Source organism: Narcine bancroftii, chromosome 8, assembly GCF_036971445.1.
Source record: "Narcine bancroftii isolate sNarBan1 chromosome 8, sNarBan1.hap1, whole genome shotgun sequence".
In the NCBI taxonomy this organism is placed as follows: Eukaryota; Metazoa; Chordata; class Chondrichthyes; order Torpediniformes; family Narcinidae; genus Narcine; species Narcine bancroftii.
In genome coordinates this window covers 15,111,992-15,136,620 of record NC_091476.1, presented here as the reverse complement: position 1 = coordinate 15,136,620, position 24,629 = coordinate 15,111,992, and the positions used below count along the sequence as shown (strand labels likewise).

Sequence of the window (24,629 nt, the reverse complement as noted above, 5' to 3'; positions counted from 1 at the left end):
TGCTTCCCCTGTCGGTCCGCCCTCACCTGCCGGCTCTCTGGTCGAGAAAAAGCTGGTGTCCGACTCTCACCGAGAGACGCGCTCAAGTGCCCAAACTCGTTTTGGTGAAGTTTGGACAGTGTCGAGCGAGTGATGTCCATGGGGGACCATCGTCCTCAAGGCTCTGCCACGGGTCATCTTCAAAGTCGGCTGCATGTGACCCCCCCCCCCCCCCCCCGGCATTGTATTCAAATCATTGTTGGGTCCAGAGAGAGTTTGTGGACAGTGGGAGACCCTCCCCTGCCACTTCCAACCGGCAGCGCTGAGTCGACAAGCTCTCCGCGCCCAAGCACTTGGGATATGGGTCTCAATCGTGCAGATTTTTTGATTCTTCCTCAAACCAACAAATACGGTCATTCCAACATTTCAAGAAGCTGAAATGAATATAATTATACTATATGCAGATCGCATGACTGCTATTCCTCTGACCTCCAACCCCCCTCGTCATCATTCATCACATTGTTTCTAAAACTCTCATGTTTCAATCAATATTCATACGGTCAGTTCCTTTCTGACTCTTCCAATTTAATATTTACAGGCCATACCCTCCTTTCTCTTCATTCTTACTTGACAGAGTTGACCGTGATCACAATCTCAGGGATGAGATGATATTTCTTCATCCAGAATCTTTGGAATCCTCTGCCAAGAGGACTGGACTGTGAAGGCTCGATTACTGACTTGATTCAAGACAGATCAATAGATCTTCAGATATTAATCGAATCAATAATGTCAGGTAATGCTGGTTTAAAAAAAAACACTTTGAACATTGAATTCCATCCCAGAAAAGGAGAGGCCAAATGACCTGTTACTGCTTATGTTCTAACATGTAAAACGAAACTAATACAAAACCGAACAGGTGGCACACCTGAGAGGCCACCTGTTAAATTAAGCAGATAAAGTGATTTTTGAAAAAGCATTTAACTGAACTGAGATCTGGGATGATTAAGAATGATCTTCAGATAATACGTTCACTGGCCAAGCTCCACTGCTTCTCAGTTCGTGGAATTGATGACGAAGAGACTCACTATTGGGGTCCCTTGTCTTCTTCATTCATGGTCAGGTACCCTGAGCTCCCCCTGCATGAAGGAGCAGATCCAAACATTTCTTTGGGTTACTAACATCAAAAGCACATCAAGGTTTTTCATAGCTGTTTTCTCCATTAAACTGTATGCAACATTTATAATTTAACTAAAATAGCAAGCACAAGAATTCCCACAAAGCATATCAAGTCACTCAAATTGAAACAACCAGTTGAAGTGGATGTTTCATCATCCAAGGATTAAATAAAGTCTCCATTTAAGGGAATAAACAAATCAAGAAAAATCACTAAATGCATCTAACAATAGGAGACATTTTTTTAAATATATTTTGTGAAGATGTTTTTAAGCTAAATAAAAGAACCCAGGGGATAAAAATACTTGAGATTTTTGACAGCCGCACAAGCTCAACAAAACCTGTGGGAGTCTTGTGATTATTTTAAAAATAACAATTACATTGATGGAACAAAAAGAACAATTCTTTCTCCAAACCCTTCTATTTTATTCACAATATACTTTCAGCTAAGTTTATCTAATAAAACTGAATTTTTTTTTCCAAAAGGTTTACTTCCTGAAAAAAAAACTTGAGGATTATATTTGATAATTTCAAGATGAACACAAAGAAGGTTTCAGATTTGAAGTTGGAGAAACATTAAATTAACTTTTATTGAATTTTTCATGTTTAATCGCATATTGATGCATTAGTCCAACTGGCCGAAAAATGCTTGGCCGCTGATTTTCACTTGTACTCAGCATCTGATGCCTCTCATGTCAGTGTTCAACACTCACTGGCCAGCAATCATGGATTCCAGTTGCCCCCCTATACTGCTTTTCCATGCTTGCAATATCCTGGTGAAATCTTTCACCATGTTCATCACTGACTGCACCAAGTTCAGCAGGAAAAAAATGCAAGTGTGAATGCAGAAAATTGAATTTTCAATGACATGTTTTATTTCATGGTTTTGTATGACATATGATAGAAAATCACAAAAGATGTTATATCTTAAAAATGGCATATGATGGGAAAATTTTAAAGTGATTTTTGAAATCAGCAACCCAAAACCCAAAAGTGTTCTGAAAACAAAATATTAAATGTTCAATATGTGTTGATATGCAGGTCTATCCTGCAAAAGCATCTATTCGTAATACTCCAGGTTAATAATGACAATTGGTAGACCAAGTGTTTGTGGAAGGTACAATGGGCAACCTTGATTCTGTCAATAAAAGTCTAGTATTCATTTATTAACTTTGCAAATAAATCATTAAGAATCATTCAGAATAATATCTTTTTTAAAATTTACTTGGCCATGAAAATTGCACCATCTTTTAAAAGATTAGGTAACTGAACAAAGAGTACCTGACTGATATGATTCAGTATTACATCAGACAATACTCAGAACATTGTACAAAAAACCTAAGAACTTAAAAAAAATAAAGTCAAAGGAGTAAATTTGTTCCATTTGATAAACTCTTATCTTTGGCTTCGTTCGACTTTCCTGCCCACTTGGCGAGCCTACAGTCATCATTCATACTCCTGAAATAAACAAAGTCCACTGTTTTGGAGAGCCTTGCTTAACATACATAGTGCCCTATATAATTATGGGAATGGACATACCTCAGCTGTCTGTCTTGCTCTTTGCATGTCTCTTGCTTCAGTCATCAAACTGAAAATACCATGGCTTTCAAATACTATAAAAAAAGACAATAATTGCTTTGATGTTGTAATGACTTTAGATATAGTTTGGTGAATAGCAAATCAAAAAGCCCAAATATATATGATTTTTATTTCATATTGAGTTAGATATCCTCAACAAGCTCAGTGTAGTGTTATCAGAATTAGTCATAATCCTATTAAGATTTTAAAAAAGGGGAATTGTTGATTGCTTGCAACCTACCTATGATGAAAGATACATGTTTGTGGGAGCTGATGCCCACTAACTATCTTCAGCTCTGTTCATACTGGCCATGGAACCATTAGCTGAGGCCATTCATCAGGATCCAGACATTAAGGGGTTCTGAATGGCCCAGGAAGAACATAAAATCAGTTTATTTGCTGATATATTTGACAGACTCAATGAACTTGTTGCCCAAGCGCGCTCTACTCTGGAAGACTATGGGTAGGTTTCCAGGGACAAGATTAATGGGGATAAGAGTGAGATCAGGCCAGAACCACAACTCCCCGATATGATTTATTCCCGTTTTTTGAATGTTTTAATGTCTTGTGTTTTTTTTCTGTTTATCTAAATGTAAAGTTGAGGTTGAGGGAATGGGGTTGGGGGGGGAGGGGAGGGAGAAAGGGGAAGGAGTGTTAGGCTTGGACTGGACAGAAAATTCACATAGATGGGATTAGGATAAGTTGGAATTGAGACAGATTTGTAAAAACTTGATAACGTGTGTAAACTGTTAAGTTCAATTTTGAAAACTTCAAATATTCCAAACAAAAATACACCTTCCTCCATATCTAAGTACACTAATATTCACTTTTGAGAGTCACACCCAAAGAAAGATAACTTGGTCAAGCAAGAGGTTGCATGCTGACACTAAATTTATACCATTGATCAAATCAATGGATTCAGAAGAGGAGAGAAAAAAAGCCTGCAGTGATTTCAAGGATGTGGCATATTACATCTTATGTGATGTCATGTAAATGTTTGGTGTATCATTGATTTTATGCATATTGCAGTTAGATGTTAAGCAATATTTACATTTAAGTACAGACAGGCACACACCCTTATACATATCATGAATACAATTACATTATGGCCACTATGAATAATGGAGATCTGAATCCTGGTAGAGTGGTGGCACACCACTAGGCAGGCGAATCGGCCCTGCTTGTAATTCACGCGGCGGGGCAGCCGGCCAAAATGGCGCCGTCGGGGGGGGGGGGGCATTTCCCCTTCTTCTCAGCACAGGGCTCAGAAGTCCGCGCTGGGGGACCACGTGATGCCCAGGTGACGTCAGCACCCGCCAGCACGGTTCTCAGCCAGGTCCAGGCTGGGAGTATAAGTCCAGCCCAGCAGCCTGCAATAAATCAGTTCTGCTCACTGAGCTCAGCCTGTCTGGTCGTGTGTTCTTTCAGGAGCATTGCTAAGGGAGGAACTTGTTTGTGATGCCAAGCACTGTAGATAGTTCTGCTTTATATATTGTATTTATTTTTGAAGAAGCAGCAATATATCATAATACATTATGTGAAAGGGTGACAGAAAGAATCTTTATACTGTTGTGACAAATGCCTGGATCTGAATTATTGTACACAAAAGTCTGTTGTTTTCCAATAAGCATCACAGCCAACCCAGCATTGAAATTTTATTTAATCATCGAATCAAATATATTATAAATGTCGCAATATTTGGATAAATTATTCAGAGCTCAAGAATGACATAATTTGTTATGGTAATGAAGTTTTATATTAACTGAGCACAAAAGTGTTTCTGCTGCTCTTTGGCATAGACCCAGTATGCATATGTTCAGCCACATCAACATCAAGAGTTATTTCTTATCCCTCAGTACATTTAGTAATAGATCTAGTGTCTGGTTACAAATTGACTCTTTCATTGGGTTGCTTTCCCTGTAGATTATAAATTCAAGCTTATGTACCAAGATGCAGTGACAGGGATAAAAATACAATGCTGGAGAAACTCAGCAGGTCAAATATCATACTTCATCATAGCAAATATAAAGATACATAATCAATGTTTCGGGCCTGAGCCCTTCATCTAGGTGTGTTCAGCAAAGATAAAGATACATAACCAACGTTTCTGGCCTGAGCCCTTCATCTAGGTGTGATAAAGTTCTCTGACCTGCTGAGTTTCTCTACATAGTGTTTTTACTTCAATCATGGAGTCTGCACTTTTGTGTTTTACTCCTCTCTTCTCTCCAGTAATAAAGGTTGTTTTGCAAGCAGACCAGTAGCTAACTCCTTCATAGTACTGTGGTGGGACACCACTGGCCTACTGCAGCAGGCAACCTCTGTACCTGCAGAAGAGCATCGGGACAACACCTGGCCAGCTGTCAATCAGCTGACCTGAATGGACCAAGCCCCACGCGATCAGGTGCCAATCACCCTCCGGTATATAAGCCTGAACCGGCCCTTCGAAGTCACTCTCACAGCACCACAATCTCATAGCTGGTTCTGTGGAGTTTTATGTCGAATAAAGCCTGTTGTACAGTCTTTTGGTTTTGTGTGTTTGCTTCTGACTGATAGTGCACCACAAGTACAAATAAGACACAGTTCAAAAGTGTAGAGGTGCAGAGTTACAGAGAGAAATCAATGGTACAAAGCAAAGGGAACATAATTTTACTACTTAGGAGTTCATTCAGGAGTCTGATAAATGGTGAGAAAGAAACTGTCCTTCAACCTGATGGTATGTGATCTCACATATGTGAATTTTCTTCCTGGTGAGTGGGGGGGATGGGGTGAAGAGAGTATGGCTGAGTCTTTTCATATGTTGGATGCTTATCCAAGCCATTGGGAGTTATAGATGGTGTAAGTGATGTGGAGGGTGTCGTGTGAACCCAATGCTGTTTCTTGTGGTCTAGGATGGAGCATTTTCTGGACCAACCACTGACACACCCTGATGGAATGCATTCAATGGTGGACCTGTAGAAATTGTTAAGGGATGCAGGTAACATGCCAAATTTCCTCAGGATGCTGAGAAAGGAGAGGCATTAGTGCTTTTCTTGGCCATTTACAGAGCAAGTCTTTTACAGAATTAAATGATGGCATTTTCTAACACCTTATGCTGGTTTACAAACTCTTGTGGACATTCTCAGGATTTCCCGTGATGGCTAATTAATATGGTGCACTCAGTGCAATAAAAACTCTATTTACCTAACCTAAGGGGCAGGCTGAAGACATTGACTCTCATGTCCTTGCTTTAAGGCCCAAGTGGTGCATGAACTGGAGCCAGATTTCAGATTTAAAGTTTATTGTCAGAGTGCATACATTACATCACATACAACCCTAAAATTCCTTTTTCCTATGGGCACGACAGAATTACTACTAATTGGTAGTGCAAAAAATAAACTGTGTACTCATGTAAACAAATAATGAATGTAAACAAAATGACGGTGCAATCATCATTGCTATCCCTCAAGGATACGGGCTCTCACATGGCTTATGAGTCCAATCTTAGAAATTGGCCCACTGAGTGAAGACGCCTGTTTAACATGTATTTAATGTAGTCCGTGAACTACTCTTTGCAGACGATGCCGCTTTAGTTGCCCATTCAGAGCCAGCTCTTCAGCGCTTGACGTCTTGCTTTGCGGAAACTGCCAAAATGTTTGGCCTGGAAGTCAGCCTGAAGAAAACTGAGGTCCTCCATCAGCCAGCTCCCCACCATGACTACCAGCCCCCCCACATCTCCATCGGGCACACAAAACTCAAAACGGTCAACCAGTTTACCTATCTCGGCTGCACCATTTCATCAGATGCAAGGATCGACAATGAGATAGACAACAGACTCGCCAAGGCAAATAGCGCCTTTGGAAGACTACACAAAAGAGTCTGGAAAAACAACCAACTGAAAAACCTCACAAAGATAAGCGTATACAGAGCCGTTGTCATACCCACACTCCTGTTCGGCTCTGAATCATGGGTCCTCTACCGGCATCACCTACGGCTCCTAGAACGCTTCCACCAGCGTTGTCTCCGCTCCATCCTCAACATCCATTGGAGCGCTTTCATCCCTAACGTCGAAGTACTCGTGATGGCAGAGGTCGACAGCATCGAGTCCACGCTGCAGAAGATCCAGCTGCGCTGGATGGGTCACGTCTCCAGAATGGAGGACCATCGCCTTCCCAAGATCGTGTTATATGGCGAGCTCTCCACTGGCCACCGTGACAGAGGTGCACCAAAGAAAAGGTACAAGGACTGCCTAAAGAAATCTCTTGGTGCCTGCCCCATTGACCACCGCCAGTGGGCTGATATCGCCACAAACCGTGCATCTTGGCGCCTCACAGTTTGGCGGGCAGCAACCTCCTTTGAAGAAGACCGCAGAGCCCACCTCACTGACAAAAGGCAAAGGAGGAAAAACCCAACACCCAACCCCAACCAACCAATTTTCCCCTGCAACCGCTGCAACCATGTCTGCCTGTCCCGCATCGGACTTGTCAGCCACAAACGAGCCTGCAGCTGACGTGGACTTTTACCCCCTCCATAAATCTTCGTCCGCGAAGCCAAGCCAAAGAAGAATGTTGCACTTCAAGAAGCATACAATATTTCACAAATAAACCAACTAATTTCAATGGCATGAAAACCACGACGATTGGAGCTGATGGATTTGTTGCAGCTTTCAACCGCCTTTACAGTAATAAGGTCGAAGTAACTTTGCCCACCTGTTCCACCATTGAGGTCTTGGTTGGATTGTGCTTTGTCAGGGACCTCACCCTCAACCTTACCACCATGGGTGGCCCTACCAGGAGCATAGCTCCAGACGGCATAACTCTCGGGATCTCAGGACCACACAAGCTTCTCCATCATGACAGGGTGTCAATCCACAGAGAAGATTGTGCAATACAAGAGAGAACAAATCCACGGAGAACAATCCACGGAGAAGATTGTGCAATACAGAGAGAACAAAAGAAAATCACGAGTCTCTGAATGAATTTGTCATTGAGAAGTTTGATGGTGGTGGGTAGCAGCTATTCCTGAACCTGGTGGCACCTATACCTCTTTCCTGATGGCAGCAGCGAGATCAGAGCATGTGCTGGGTGGTGTGGGTCTCTGATGATTGTTACTGTCCTCCGATGGCAGTGTTCCCTGTAGATGTACTCAAAAGAGGGGAGAGTTTTGCCTGTCATGTCCTGGGCTGTGTCCTCTACCTTTTGCAGGGCTTTACACTCAGGGGTATTGGTGTTTCCATACCAGACTGCCATGCAGACAGTCAGCACACTTTTCACCACACCTCTGTAGAAATTTGCCAGGGTTTCTGATGTCATACCAAATCTCGGCAAACTCCTGAGGAAGTAGAGGCATAGATGTGCTTTCTTCACGATGCCGTTGGTGTGTTGGGACAAGAAAAGATCTTCCGAGATAGTGAATCCCAAGAACCTAAATGAGCTCACCCTCTCCACCTTTGATTCCCCTATTGATCATTGGATTGAATACCTCTGGCTTTCCCTTCCTGAAGTCAACAATCATCTCCTTAGTTTTGGTGACACTGAGTGCAAGGTTGTTATTGGTGCCCCATTCAACCAGCCCAATTGCCCTGAGAAGCATCAATATAAAATAGGGAGTTCTAGATTCTTTTACTGCTGAGCAATCTCTGCTTTCATGCATTCATTTTCTATTATCCTTTGGCTGCTTCAAAACTGCAGATACCCTGTGGGCAATAAAATATTTTGAACAGAAAGTGCATCATGTAGATATTGAAATGGAGTTAAATGTTATAAGGTTCTTCACAGGAGTGTAATGAGGGAAGAGCTGATCCTTTGATAAAGAAGGAGAATTCACAGGAGTGTAATGAGGGAAGAGCTGATCCTTTGATAAAGAAGGAGAATTTAACACATTATCAGTTCTGGAGAATATTGTGGGAGTCTTAAAGAAAAATAAGTTGAATGGTGGGGAGGTTTGCTGGAGTTGCAGAACCTAGAACCCAGCCTGCTAAAGGGTCTACAGTCTGTGGATGTATCTACAACTGAAGGAGTCCCAAATATTCACAAGAAAATTATGCAGAGAAAAATTACCCTGAAATAGACGTATATGTTCAATGAAGTTTATCTTAGCATGGATATTTTTAAAAGCCAGAATTAATCTAAATCCATGCAAAGAGATGATGTGTGAATAATACTTAGTATATCAGCAGCCTCTGGATGAGGTTAAATCAGTGGTTTTTCAAACTTTGTCTTTCCACTCACATACCACTATGTGAGTGGAAAGAAAAATATGAAAACCACTGTTTTAATTGTACCTAATTGACTCATTATGTGCACGGTTTCATAACTCCAAAGGAAAAGGGCCAATGACAATTTTTCTCAACCAAAATATTTCAGTAACAATTGGGACTAGAGCAGTGATTCTCAGCCTTCCCTTCCCACTCACATCCCACCTTAAGCAATCCCTTTCTAATCACAGAGTGCCAATGGTGCAGGGATTACTTAAGGTGGTATGTGAGTGAAAAGAAAAAAGTTTGAAGACCACTGGGTTAAATTTACCATTAATATAAAAAGGATGTCCAGATTATGATAAAAATCCAAGAAAAATTGAGAAAGCAACACCAACCATTGGACATGTCATTTTCCAAACTCACAAAGACCTTGAAAATAAAAAAACACAAATGTTTGAAATCTAAATTTAAAACAGAAAATGCTTCTCCGCATCTGTGGAAAGAAAAGCAGTTAACGTTTGAGGTCCTAAACCCTTCACTAAAACATGCAAAAAAGAGAAGTGTTAGAGAAAGTGAAGGAGGGGTTGGTAGAGCAAAGGGAATATCCCTGAGGGTTAGACAAATCACTTAATCATTATGCTTCATTGTTTATGTTGCATGTTGCTAATTACAAAACTGTAGGACACGTCCATGTTACTGGAAAGAGAAACACTGAGCCAAAATGATGACAGGTGTTAAAAGCCAACACCAATGCAGAACAAAAAAAAAGAGTGAATTCCTAAATGTGAGTTTGCAATGTACGCTGCAGGATGACAACATGTAAGTTGGACAAAGGTGCAGACCAAGTATTCACTTTGCATGATTGACTCTGAAATGGGATTGGATGAATCTCCCAGAAGAGGAAAGACAATGAACAATGGTCAACTGAAATAGACACTCCAGAAAAGATGATATCAAAGATGAATAATACAAGCATATGGATAATATTTGTAACTTTGTTCAGTGCACAACAATACAAGGACAGTTATTCCCCTCTGCCATCATATTTCTTAATGGACAATGTATTTTTGTCATTCATTCCCATATAATAATAATGGAAAATTGTGAATTTCCCATCATATCAAGTGAGAAACTGAACAGGTGATTAAATGGGCAGATGTCAAACAGAATGATTGATAAAGTTTTCATTGCAAGAGAAATTATTTCTGGAAAAAAATAAAGAAGGGACTGTAAATCCAGGATTTAGAGTTCTATTTATATCCATGGAATTAGAGCAACCCACTGAATTCAGAAAACTGTATGATTTTATTCCAATTTAAGTGCATAATTTTTTAAAAATCACATGGCATTTTACAGGCGTTGTTGCTCTTACCTAAAGACGATATAGAAGACCCCAATAGTTAAATGCTTCCTGCACGATTCACAAGCCAGGGAGCTAACCAGCGCTCATGAGCACATCATTTATATATACACAAAGTATATTTGTAGATTGCTGGTTAGTCTTAATATACCTAGTAAATGCTAATGTAATGTTGAAATTAATTGCATCAGTATTAAAAATTTACTAATCAGGTCTATCTGGAAAGCTTATATGTAGACAGAATAATTGAAAGCAATTTGTTGAATTCAAGATGTGTCTCAAGTGAGTTGAAAGCTGAGGACCAGGTTGCTATCATTGTGGACAGTTTCCTAATTTTACAATCAACAAATAATGTCTTTTGTGGTTTTAATAATTGTTTTTAGTTTTAAAAATAATTACACACCATCATCCAACATGAGTCAAAACACGTCTCCAGCCACAAACGTGCCATTTGTTTTTTTTTTAACTTATACACTTCCTGCATAAAAGAAAATAAAGTATTTTTTTCATCTGATGTTGCTCTGGTGAGTGAGTTATTACTTGTCAACCAGAACAAAAAAGTGCCTTTGGTACTTTTTCTGTTGTACGATACATGGGTCATCTCATTGTGGTAAAAAATTAACTCCACAAACAAGAAGTAGCATTTGCCTTAGCTAACATATTTTCAATCATTTCATGAGGCCATGTAACAACAATATGGTTATGATAGAAATCATTATGGATTTGAATTCTTAGTGATCTGTATGTAGTATGCGCCTGATTGCTTGCTTCTTGGGAAAAAAAAAACTCCAGAAACTATAATGACCCTAAGCTCAGTCTCCAAAAGGGCCAACACAAGAGGTTTAATCAATGGTAACTATTTTTGAAGTCCTTTTTTCCCCATTTGTGTTGGTACTCTTTTTCAGAAATAAGTTCTTAAATGTCTTTTGCTGAAGGCGAAACTAACATTGATTGCCCTTTTCTGGGAAAGATACTTTGGCCTTTCCTCCAGTGTTCACTCAGAAGGGGGACTTTGGTGAATATGAGGTCAGTATAGAATAGACTAATGTGCTGGAACATATTGAGATTAGAAAGAGGAAGCAATGGAACATTTTTTAAATATTCAGATAGATAAGTCCTCTTGACTGGACACAATATACCCCAGGTTACTACAGAAAGAGTAGGAAGAGATTGTTGGGGCTTTGGTGGTAAACTTACATATTTCTCCTGAAGGTTTGTGATTTGCGATGTTCTGCACGGATATGCTCTGAAATCCCTGCTCCTTGTGAAACTTATCAATGAGGTGGAGCCATGAGTCAGTAAGTTTGCAGATGACACGAAGGTTGGAGGTGTGGCAGATAGTGTATAAGGTTGCAACAAGTTACAACAGGTTATAGACAATATGTCAAATTAGGCAGAAAAGTGGCATTTGGAGTTCAATCCAGATAAGTTTAACGTGATTAACTTTTTAAAGGTCAAACTGGAAGGCTGAGTACGTATATAATGGCAGGATTCTTAACAGTATAGAGGCACTGGGGGATCTTTGTATCAAGGTCCATAATCCAAGGTTGTTACAGAGGTTGATAAGGTGGTTAAGAAGGTGTTCAAGAGCTATGAGGTAATGTTGCAGATCTATAAAACTGGTTAGGTCACAATTGGAGTATTTCATTCAATTCTGGTTGCCTCATCACAAGAAAGATGCCAAAGCTTTAGAGAGGGTGCAGAGGAAATTTACCAGGATGCTGTCTGGATTGGAGAACATGTCAAATATTGTTGACAGATATTGGATTTACAAAGGATGAGAGGTGAATTAATAAAAGATTATGAACAGCATACATGCTGGTGGATAGCAAACACCTTTTTCCCAGGGTGACAATAGCAAATACCAGAGAATATCATCTAAGACAGTGGTTCTCAACCTTTTTCTTTCCACTCACATTTCTTTCTTTGGCTTGGCTTCACGGATGAAGATTTATGGAGGGGTAATGTCCACGTCAGCTGCAGGCTCGTTTGTGGCTGACAAGTCCGATGCGGGACAGGCAGACATGGTTGCAGCGGTTGCAGGGGAAAATTGGTGGGTTGGGGTTGGGTGTTGGGTTTTTCCTCCTTTTTCTTTTGTCAGTGAGGTGGGCTCTGCGGTCTTCTTCAAAGGAGGTTGCTGCCCGCCGAACTGTGAGGCGCCAAGATGCACGGTTTGAGGTGAGATCAGCCCACTGGCGGTGGTCAATGTGGCAGGCACCAAGAGATTTCTTTAGGCAGTCCTTGTACCTCTTCTTTGGTGCACCTCTGTCACGGTGGCCAGTGGAGAGCTCGCCATATAACACGATCTGGAGACATGACCTGCCCAGCGCAGTTGGATCTTCAGCAGCGTGGATTCGATGCTGTCGGCCTCTGCCATCTTGAGTACTCCTAGAACGATTCCACCAGCGTTGTCTCCGCTCATCCTCAACATTCATTGGAGCGACTTCATCCACTCACATACCACTTTAAGTATTCCCTATGCCACAGGTGCTCTGTGATTAGAAAGGGATTGCTTAAGATGGGACGTGGGTGGAAAGAAAAAGTTTGTTTTAATCATACCTAATTGACTTGTTATGTGCACGGTTTCATAACTCCAAAGGAAACAGGCCAATGACGGTTTTTTTCTCAAGCAAAATATTTTAGTAACAATTGGGTCTAGAGCAGTGATTCTCAACCTTCCCTTCTCACTCACGTACCACATTAAGTAATCCCTTACTAATCACAGAGTACCGATGGCCTAGGGATTATTTAAAGTGGTAGTGAGTGGTGTAATGGAATATATATTTGGGAGAATTTGGTAAGATTAGAGTAGGTTACATACATACATACATTCATTTTAAAACAGAACTTATTTGAAATACTGAAGAATTCATATTCAGTGAACTTTACAGAAACAATGGAGAATGCTAAGCACAATTCACAAGTAGGTGCTAATTGAAATGAATAGACCATTGTCTTGATGGAGACAGGCTGGCTGGTTGAATAACTACAAGGCTTCTTACCTTTTTACAAAATGCTCACAGAAAGGTCACTCCTGCGTTTTGTTTACCTGAGATAACAGCTTGACCAAGAAGGAGAACTCCTGTGGTTTGATGAAGAAGGAGGGGATTTTTGCAAGTGAGAGAGTCACAAGGGCTTTCTAGCAGTCTGTTAGAGAGAGAGAGAGAGAGAGAGAGAGAGAGAGAGAGAGAGAGAGAGAGGTGAGACAAGCTCAACAAGCTCGTGTGTGCAACTGAAAGCAACCGAACAGAAAAAGCCAGGAGAAGCTTGTTGGAAACAGAAAGCTCCAAGAGTGGCGGATGGTTGGACGTGCTATCTGTCTGATGTTTCTCTTGGAATAAGTGAAACAGAAAGGAACTCTATGACAGCCTGAAAGAAAGAGGTTATCATCTGGAGAACCCTGATGGGGCAAGTTTCATCAGCGAGACATTGAGATGACTAATGGTGGTACCTCAGTTGAGGAAATCCTGGAACAACAAATCTCTTTCTGCAAGAACTTTACTGAGTGGTAAACATTTACCTTTTGAGCACCAAAGCCTGGTGAACTTCATACATGTTAAATTCTGTGCACAGTATAAGAATTGCCTGCATCCAGAGAACTTGGAAGGAGAAGTGAGATTGAACTGTGAACCAAAGAACTTTTCTTAAGTTTACACACACATCATACACGTGCGCTTAGAATTAGAAGAGGGTTAATTTGGGTTAGTTAAGTAAATAGAGATAAGTTAAACTTTGATTCTATTTTCATGTCTAAAGTTAATTAAAAACAACTTTTATTTAAATAACCATTTGTCGTGGTAAATATCTATTGCTGCTGGGTTTTGGGGTCCTTTGGGCTAGCAACAATGAAAAGAAAAAGGTTGAGAACCACTGATTTAAGGTGAGTGGAGGTAAGTTTAGGGGAGTTGTCAGAGTTAAGTTTTATTTACACAAAGGTTGGCAAGTGTCTGGAGTGAATTGCTGGGGGTGGTGATGGAGGCTGGTACAATAAGGATATTTAAAAGATTCTTAGATTGGCACATGGAAGTAGGAAAATTGGAATATTATCACTGTGAGGTAGGGAAGGATGAAATTGTTGTGGAGTAAGTTTACATTGGTTGGCTTATTGCTAGACCGATCAGACACATTGGGGGTGTCCCTTGCTTGGCATCTTCCAGCTTTCTCAACACTTTGCTTATTCTCTCTTTCTCTGATTTCACTTTTTAATGTTCATCTGCTCATGTGCTTCCAATCCCATTATTTACCAGTCAACATCTTATCCCTCACTACAACCCTGGCCTCACCCTCATTCCATCCATTCCTCACACTGTGCAACTTCAAGTGAGTAAAACCCAAAAGTCTGCAGGTACTGTGGTTGAAGTAAAAACACAATGTCGGAGAAGCTCAGTGTCCTTTAAAGATACAAAAACAACATATCAGGCTGGAGCCCTTCATCAAGGTATGAAAAAATGTGGGCAGGAGCCTGAACAAAATGGTGGGGGGGAGGAGCACAGTCCCAAAGGCAGGAGTTAATAGGTGGATAAGGGAGGGAGGGCACACCAGAAAAGCAAGGGAAGGAGGGATGACTCTGTGAATGTAGAAGAAAGGGGGTGGAGAGCTGGAGGGAAAGAGACATTGGGACAGGGAAGAGAGGAAGAATGGGGAATAGGTTAGGAGAAACTGGAGAAGTCGGTTCATGCCGGTTAGAGAGTGCGCAGATGAAAAATCAAATGTTGCACCTCCAATTTATGGGTGACCCTGTTTTAGTCGTGTATGAGACCATGGACAGACATGTCAGCACGTAAGTGGGGTGCACAATTGGGCCCTGGGAGATCCCTGTTACTGATGTGGAGAGAGCGAAGGTACTTGGTGTAGCGATCTCCCAGTCTGCACCCGGTCTCTCTGATGTAGAGAAGGCTGCAATGGGAGAGCCAGACTTCAAGCCAACTGGTCTTCTTTCTTCCCCAAGTTTGGGGTAGAAGCGCTGTTCCTCTCACAGATGTTGCCAGCATTTCCTGCAAGGATTTCGTATTTCCAACATCTGTGGCATTTTGATGTGGAGAGGATGAGCAAAATTAGATTCCTGGTTGGGGGGGAGGGGTCACTATTTCGAAGGATCTTTCCTGGATCGTGAAGAAAGCATGTCGGCACCTCTACTTCCTCAGGAGGTCCGTTCCCACACCAGAAACCGCGGCAAATTCCTACAGATGTGTGGTGGAAAGGTGGTGGATGCAGGCCAGGACATCACGGGCAAAACCCTCCCCGCTACTGGAGGGGTCAGCAAATCATCGAAGACCCACACACGCTCCGCTCTTGCTGCTGCCGCCATCAGGAAAGGGGGAGAGGTGGCAAAACACTGGGACCACCGTCCAGGAACAGCTGCTCCCCCTCCACAAGAAACTCATTTCAGGACCCTGGACTTGCGCCCTCTCCATATTGCATTGGTTACTTGTCAACAGTTGATTGGTGATGCTGCGCAGTTTATTGTTTGCACGGGCAATTCCGCAAGGAATCTCAGGGCTGTAGGTGATGTCTGCCCTCTGACAATAAATGCCCGGCTCGAAGTGCCAACAGAGCATGGCAAGATGTCTTGCTGGGCGCTTCCACGTGAGCGGGTACCAGCATGCCCCAGGCGGCGGGGCGGGCAGACGGGATGCTGCCGAGTGGTGGTTGGTCGGCGGGGCGGGCAGACGCGATGCTGCCGAGTGGTGATTGGTCGGCGGGGCGGGCAGACGCGATGCTGCCGAGTGGTGATTGGTCGTCGGGGCGGGCAGACGCGATGCTGCCGAGTGGTGATTGGTCGGCGGGCCGGGCAGACGCGATGCTGCCGAGTGGTGATTGGTCGGCCGGCCGGGCAGACGCGATGCTGCCGGTTGGTGATTGGTCGGCGGGCCGCAAATCTCGCGATAGCTCTTTGACAACCGCGGCAGGCCCCCCCACCCCTCCAATATCAGAGCGACGCGGGTTGAATGAAGCCTCACGCTCCAGCTTGGTGAAGGCGCGATGTCCGAGGAGGAGCGAGCCGGCACCTCCGGCCAGGCCGGCGAGGCCGGGGTGAGTCGAGAGCGGGGCCTTCTTGTCCGAGCCCACGGTCCGGGAAGGAGGAGATTGTCAGGCGCGGTCGCTTCACTCTCACTGCGGGGCGGGGGCTTCTAAACCTCTTCCAGGACCGGTCCCAACCCGCTGGGCCCAGATCGATGGGGTGGGTGGGGGGAGAGAGAGAGAGGGTGAGAAAGAGCCAGCACCGAGCCGGGCAGGAGCAGGTCGGCATTCCGAACAGGGTCCCTTCCTCCTGCGGCCGAGCCAGACGGGCCACGAGTGGAGACCACTGGGCAACACCGAGGAACCAGAGGAAAATCCAGAAAGGGCAAGCGGAAGAGACCTGGAATGGGCCTTTTCACACTGCCGGTTGATCCGGGTAATTTGCCGGGTTCGTACCCGACCTGGCAGGGCGAGAACCGGGTTCCGAGCCCGGCTGAGTGAACTCACTCATCGGCTTCTGGCGGTGTGACAGCGCAACCGGCGGTCACCTTGCTACTGCTGGAGGAGGGTCCCCCCCCCCCCCCCCCTTAAAATGCCGGGTTGCCAATTGAGGAGATCTTGCTACAGTGGGAAAGGCTCCTGAGCGCAAGTTTACCTGCTTCCTAGGAGGATTGGCAGAGCGGCAAGGGTTCTGAGGGTAGCAGCTGTTTGGTAGCTTGCACCTTTCTCCAGTTCACTGCCTCCGCACTCGTCCTGGAGAAAAGGGGTGGAAAAAGAAACATGATGTGGCTAAGACGGTTTCATCAGAGAGTATTCAGTAACGTGGAAAAGTTATCTGGAAGGAAAATCACCTTTGCATTTAACACATTTCAATAATTATTATAAACTTCTTGTAAAGACTGTTCTTTTTTTCCCCCCAATTTTATTTGTGGAATGTTGCTGGCAATGCATTTACTGTCTTGTTGCCCTGAATTAAAGAGGCAATCAAGTGCCTCTTTTAAACTGCAGCACCTTGGTAGCCCTCCTGGGACCCAGGAGCCATTACTGGAGCAAAGGTGCGGGAAGCACCTATTAAACAGCAGGGGGAATCAACCCATTAAATCACCAACACACAATGACGTGGTAAGTGACATGTCATGCACTCACAGGAACTACCCTGCCCCCGTTAGTCACCACCCACCATCAGTCACCCTCTTTCCCCCCCACCCTGTCAGTCAGTCGCCATCCCCACCATGAATCGACACCCACCCCGATAATCACGTGCCCCCCCCCCCACCCAGCAGTGTCCCACTGTCGCAAATGCTGTCTGCAAACCAGAATGGCATTCACAGTAATGGCAGTTCGCAAGAACCCCCCCGCACTCTGCGGCAGCGACCACTCTCCCCCCCTACTGTGCAGCAGCGACCGCTCTCACCCCCCACCCACACTCTGCGGCAGCGACAGCTCTTGCCCCCCCCATTCTGCGGCAGCGACAGCTCTTGCCCACCCCATTCTGCGGCAGCGACCGCTCTCGCCCCTCCCCCATTCTGCGGCAGCGACCGCTCTCGCCCCACCCCGACTCTGCGGCAGCGACCGCTCTCGCCCCACCCCCACTCTGCGGCAGCGACCGCTCTCGCCCCACCCCCACTCTGCGGCAGCGACCGCTCTCGCCCCACCCCCACTCTGCGGCAGCGACCGCTCTCGCCCCACCCCCACTCTGCGGCAGCGACCGCTCTCGCCCCACCCCCACTCTGCGGCAGCGACCGCTCTCGCCCCACCCCCACTCTGCGGCAGCGACCGCTCTCGCCCCACCCCCACTCTGCGGCAGCGACCGCTCTCGCCCCACCCCCACTCTGCGGCAGCGACCGCTCTCGCCCCACCCCCACTCTGCGGCAGCGACCGCTCTCGCCCCACCCCCACTCTGCGGCAGCGACCGCTCTCGCCCCACCCCCACTCTGCGGCAGCGACCGCTCTCGCCCCCCCCCCACCCACTCTGCGGCAGCGACCGCTCTCGCCCCCCCCCACCCACTCTGCGGCAGCGACCGCTCTCGCCCCCCCCCACCCACTCTGCGGCAGCGACCGCTCTCGCCCCCCCCCACCCACTCTGCGGCAGCGACCGCTCTCGCCCCCCCCCCCCCCCACTCTGCGGCAGCGACCGCTCTCGCCCCTCCCCCACTCTGCGGCAGCGACCGCTCTCGCCCCTCCCCCACTCTGCGGCAGCGACCGCTCTCGCCCCTCCCCCACTCTGCGGCAGCGACCGCTCTCGCCCCTCCCCCACTCTGCGGCAGCGACCGCTCTCGCCCCTCCCCCACTCTGCGGCAGCGACCGCTCTCGCCCCTCCCCCACTCTGCGGCAGCGACCGCTCTCGCCCCTCCCCCACTCTGCGGCAGCGACCGCTCTCGCCCCTCCCCCACTCTGCGGCAGCGACCGCTCTCGCCCCTCCCCCACTCTGCGGCAACGACCGCTCTCGCCCCTCCCCCACTCTGCATCAGCGACTGCTCTCGTCCTGATTTCGGCAGGCACTTCAGCCAGGGGTTTCCCTGTGATGCCAATGTGCAAGCGTTGATGTCAGATGAGTAACAGGGATGGCCATTTTCTTGTTCAAGTTGCCGGTGGATGTGACCTAGTTAAGTTTAATTGGGTTCCCTGACTACCTCTGAGATAGGTCAGAGACCCAGTTGAATTAGGACCATGCTGACCGGGTTGGACCCTTTCAAGCTTCTGCATGAGTGGTGTACTAACCGGGCAAATTGCCTGGTTAACACCATTTTACATAACATCTTGAAAGGGCTTGTTGGTGCATTTGTATAAGTTGTTAAGTTATTTGGTGGCCTACCAAATTTCCCCTGGTTTCCAAGGAAGTAGAAGCACAGGTGTACTTTCTTGGGCATTGCTTTGACCTTGGTGAACCAGGGCAAGTCACTGGGGATTTGTACCCCTACTATCTGCACCTAATCACTCTTAATATGGACTGGGGTTGAACTCTGTCCCTTCCTCCAGAAATCTATAATTGACTCTTTGGTCATGTTGACATTAAGGGAGAGTTTGTTGTCCTGGCAGCAGAGCACAAGTCTCTCTCTCTCTCTCGTCTTTTGTACGCCATTTTGCTTTTGTTAGTGAACTTGCCTACTGTGTTATCTGCCAATTTATAGGTGAAGCTGAAGATGTGTTTATCCATGCGCTCATGAGAGTACAAGGAGTATAGTGTAGGACTGAATGCACAGCCACGTAGTGTTCTGGTGTTGAAGATGATCACGAAGGAGCTGATTGTGGCCACTGATCGTGGCCACTGATCGTGGCCTGCAGGATAGAAAGTCATGGAACCAATTGCAGAGTGGGGTGTTGAGACCAAGTTCACATTCAATCAATTAGATTGATGGGTCCGGGTTGATTAAGATCTATTGCTTGATGGACATTAGTTGTTTTTTTTTTAATTATAATCTTCTTTCCTTCTAATCCTTTCTTCATACCCCTTCGTCCTCTCTGGGTATCTGTACTTTTTATCCATCACCCTGATTCTCATTCTTCTGCTTACTTCTTAAGCATTACTAAAACTTTAACTCGCACATATTTCTCTTTAACTTTGGCTATGAACACAACTCACCTCAGTGATTCTGGAAAGAATTTGTACTGGTGATCAATGTCTGCAGTATTTTGCATGTTGGCACAAGCATACTTCTGAGGATTACTTTTTATTATATAAAAATTATAATGCAGAAATCTAATTCCTCTGACATCCTCCTCAATTGTTCAGTTTGTGTTCAACTAAGATTACACATAATCTGACTTAAATATGTTGTTGATCAAAACTGATCCAATTTATGCCAGGACTGTATGACAAATACAATAAATGTATATTATAGATTGGTGCAATATAACTTTTTACACCAGTTATATCTCACACTGCAAAAGCTGAGTAAATTAGTAAATAGGAGAGATAAGAACTTTTAGTAAATCGAGGAGATAGGAACTTTTCTACATTCAACTTGGGCATGTTGCAAGATAAGACTCTTTAGGATAGATTTGGGGAAATTTTTAGAGCAAATTACAGGAATCAACACATAAACACATCTTGAAAACCTCTTACTTATTTATCTCTTGATGTGGAAATTTTGTGGAGGATCATGTCACTGAACATCTGCAGAGAACATAAAACCAAAGTATATTAAGGAAAAAAACAAACATGAGATGCTGGAATCTGAGTGAACAATGAGAAACTGGAAGCAACTTTACAGATCAGGCAACACACAAGAAAAAAAATGGTCTTAAAATATTGATTGACCATTTCTATCTATGGATGTTGACTGATCTGCTGAGCCCCTCCAGTTTTTCTTTGTTCAACTCAATTGTTAAATGATTGATCAGTGTGAAGGTGTTCTTTTTTCTGATTCCTCAGCTCACAGGTTAACTTAAACACTTCTGGAAATAAATCCCTTTTTAATTTGCTAAAAATCCAAATATATTACAGGTACTGGTTTCCACTTGTTCACCTTGCTCATTATATCTTCAATATCTTTACATCATTTATTTCAAACATGACTTCTTTATCATGAAAACATATTGATTCTACAGTAGTGACTTTCAAAGTTTGCTCTTACAATGCTAGGAGTTGTAAACTTTTACATTTTTGGGCTAACAGATCCAAAGTTCCCATGTTTCTCCTTTCTTGATAAGCAGGGTCATTTTTGCTGCCTTCAGTTTCATTGGAACTGGTCTGGAATTGAGAGAATGCTGAAACATTTCTTCATCCTTTTCATATTCTCAGGAACTTGCCGCATCACCTGCTTACCTATGGATGCTTACCTACAGGATTTTTTGACTGTCAGTACTTCTGTAATTCTCTCATGTGCCTGGATGTGTGAGAATACTCCAGCACCAAACCTACTCTGAGCAACTGATCATTATACCATGATTCAATTCTCATTCCTTGCACATCTCATCAATGATTTCAACATTAGACTTCCTAATAAGACTGCATTTAAGTCATGTTGTCACTTGGTCACAAGTTGAGTTCATTGGGTGGAGGTCAAAAATAGCAAGGAAGAGAATACATCGATAAAGTGTTTGGGACATATTTGAGAATATGAAATGCAGAGCCTTTGGCCAATTCATACTGTTACGGACCCAGAGGACTGCAAAACCCAGCAGCAATAGCAATTCACCAAGACAAATGGTTACTTAAATAAAAGTTGCTTTTAATTATCTTTAAACATGAAAACCGGATCAAATTTATTACTATTAATTTAACTTAACCCCCTTCTAATTCTTAGTGCACGTGTATGTAATGTGTTTGTGTGTAAGTTCAGAAAAGTTATTTGACTCACAGTGCAATCTCACTTCTCACTCCTCCAAGTTCACTGGTATCAGGCAATTCTTATACTATGCACAGAATTTAACATTTATGAATCTTCACCAGGCTTTGGTGCAGCCCAGGAAGGTTCTTGTTGTTTTTCAGATTGCGATTTGTTGCTCATTAGACACCCACAACTGATTCCTTCTGATCAGCCACGTCAGTGTCTTGCTGAAGAAACCTGCCCCATCAGGGTTTTACAGATGATAACCTCTTTCTTTCAGGTCACCACAGAGTTCCTTTTCTGCTTTTCTGTTTCCCTTATCTCAGGTGAAACATTATACAGCCAGCCATCTCTTCTTGTATGGACCACAAGGGCTTTGACCAAGCTGAACTAAGAACTCACAACCCATCTTCAATATGGGGGTTTTCCACAAGCTTGCCAGCTTGTCCCGTTCCAGTCCCAGCTGCTGTTGCTGAACTGTAGAACTGAATTCTCTCTCTCACTCACACACTCACACTCAGACACACACGCAAAACCACACGACCCCCTGAGAACAGCAAACTGCACTCAGACTGCGGCATCAGACCCAATCTTCTGAGTTCTTTCATCCATTGCTTTCCAAAACAATAATCCATTACTCCACAGCAGGTCCAATTAACACATACTTGTAAAGTCCTTGTAGGCAGTCTTCAAAGTTTTTGCAAAGGAACCTGGACTGTCTGAGCCACACTCTGGCATTTTCAGTGTGATCTGTTTTTAAGTGTTTGTTTGTGACCTACACTTTTTTAAAAAAAAACCTGCCACAATTTATCCCCTTTGAAACATATCAATATGCAATATTACATAATCTGTCACAGACCCCTTGTTCATCAAACACAGGAAGGTGGTACACAAGTGCAGTAGTGCAAGGGAAGAATAATGAAATGCTGGCCTTTATTTCTGTTAAGACACCAATGAAATTTTATTTTTTCGTATTTAATATATCTCCTTGGAAACAGTTCTGATGAGATTTAGTTGGATGGTCCTGGCTAATGGATAAACAGATTGGGACTTGGCTTATTGGAGCTTTGAAGAAAGTGAATGGATGTTTTCTGTTTTAGAGAGGTCAAAAAGGCCATAGTTGCAGAAACAGGATCAAACATTTAAGATTGAAATAGGAAGGATTTCTTCTCTCAGAGGGTCATGTGGTTTTGGAACTTATTGTCACAGAGAGCTGTGGAGCCAGAGTCCTTGGGTATAATTAAGACTCAGATAGATCAGTAAGGGAATCAAGAATTATGGGGAAAGAGCAAGCTCAAAGTGCTGAATGGCCAACCCCTGTCCTCCTTGTGGCCTGATTTTTATTCTCCCACCTCAAATACTTTGCAAGCAAGCACAGACCTACCTATTTATCGGGAAGAGTGAGAATGTACACTTCACCTTCATCCAGACACGTCCTCCTTGACTTGTAAGTTATGTTTGATAAAATTATGTTCAAGGCATTTGTGGTAACATTTCAAATATATTTAGAAAGATAAATAGGAAAGATTTAGAGAGATATCGGGCAAACTAGGGTAAGCTGAACATTTAGATGGATAACTTGATCAGAATTGACGTTGAACTGAAAGACCTTTTTTTGTGCTATGATTCTGTTGCGGAGAAATAGTGTTTATAAAGGAATAACTCAGCTGAGGCACCAGGGAGTCGCTTCAGAAGGAGTCTTTTATTGTCAAGATATCTTGAAGAACAGTCCCATAAAAATACTGGGACTGTTCTGCTGAGCACAGACCAGCCGGGTTAATTTATACAAAGAAACAAATAGGCACATGTCGCATTGAAACTCCGAGAGCGTCCTCCATATAAGGAGGATGGTGATTGTCATTGGTTGATTCAAAAAGAAACCATTCATAATCATTGGTGGGATCCGGAGGGTCTACTGTCTTATTCAACAGCACACAGCTAAATGTTCTGAGCGTCTTTGCAATGATAAAAGACTTAAAGTGGCAGTGCACAGCTTACTTTTAACTCTTTTGTCACCCGCTAAAAATGTCGTTGCTAATTTTTCTTCCACAAAAACTCTGACTCCCATTAGTGCCATTCATGAACAATGTCAGTATCACTCCACAGAATATTGAGGGATTCAAAACCAAGCATACTTATGGAATTTGTATAATTTTAATAGTTTTTGACCACTATAAGATTTCTTGAAATAATAACATTTTTATGTTTTTCCACAGGTCCATGTTCAGACCTGTCCTGGAGTTGAACCAGAAGCTTCAGATGCTCAGGTATATGGGGCAAAATCTGTTCTGGGACTCATTGGAATGTATGCACAATACGCTAAATTGTATTTATTATTTTAGTTTCACTTTATCTGTGAATTCCAAAATGTATCTGCACTTGTGGTCTTGGAATGAAATTTAGGTCTGATGTTCATCTTTTTATTCCTAGGTGTTGGCTCCAGAAGAGATTTTAGTGGAGAATTGCATTAAAAAAAATCCTTCCAATTTTCACAGAGACCTTTTTAATAACAGTAATTATTTTGAATTCTTCATAACTGGGAAAGGCACAAAGAAACAATAAATTGTGCCTTGAATAATGAAATGAATCCATTCATTTTAACTTTGAACATCTGTACCAATATTTTTTTGACTGCAACTTGTTTTATGCCCAGACTACCAATGATTTTGTTTTGGTTTCTCATCAGGCATCTGTTTTGCTGTTGTTTTACCTTTTTAACAATTTTATTTCTGTTGATGAAAACAGCTGTAGTATTTTCCTTTTTATTAATTTTAGTTGTTGAAAATAACACTAGATATGTAAAACTACTTGGATTTTTTTGATGAATGCTCATGTATGATTTGCATGTTTTTTAAAACTGTAATTCTTGTAAATAGGAAGTAATAATGCACAGAAAAATATGTTGGCTGGATTTGTGACACTATGTTAATAAGTTCCTTGAGGTTTTGATGTTTTTTTAAAATCTTGCTTCTTTTTTAATCTTGCATTATCTTCTGAGACTTGACATACATTTTATAATAGTGAAGTGTGATGTCTCACTGATCAAGAAGATATACAGAGAGCTTGCAAATAATATGCCCGGCAGTAACATCTTGCTGGAATCCTAATTATACTTATTTAGTCCTTTATG

General features: G+C 43.4%; 1 protein-coding gene and 1 long non-coding RNA gene across 3 annotated transcripts in view; one reads left to right on the top strand and one right to left on the bottom strand.

The window, feature by feature from the left end:
• Positions 1-459: 459 nt before the first annotated feature.
• LOC138741670 (uncharacterized) lies at positions 460-11,526 on the bottom strand. Its single transcript, XR_011343653.1, has 3 exons — positions 11,463-11,526; positions 2,692-2,765; positions 460-1,115 (listed from the first exon to the last, which is right to left on the bottom strand). It is a non-coding gene; the product is annotated as an uncharacterized lncRNA (long non-coding RNA).
• A 4,629-nt stretch (positions 11,527-16,155) lies between these two features.
• Positions 16,156-24,629, top strand: part of smarca1 (SNF2 related chromatin remodeling ATPase 1) — a 76,651-nt gene continuing 68,177 nt past the window's right edge. Inside the window, exons 1-3 of one of the 2 annotated variants that reach the window (XM_069892941.1) lie at positions 16,156-16,298; positions 17,235-17,348; positions 23,716-23,766. In XM_069892941.1, coding sequence (XP_069749042.1) covers positions 16,248-16,298; positions 17,235-17,348; positions 23,716-23,766 — 216 coding nt within the window. In that variant the 5' untranslated portion in view covers positions 16,156-16,247. The remainder of the gene's footprint in view (positions 16,299-17,234; positions 17,349-23,715; positions 23,767-24,629) is intronic. The other variant, XM_069892942.1, reaches the window with a different exon arrangement.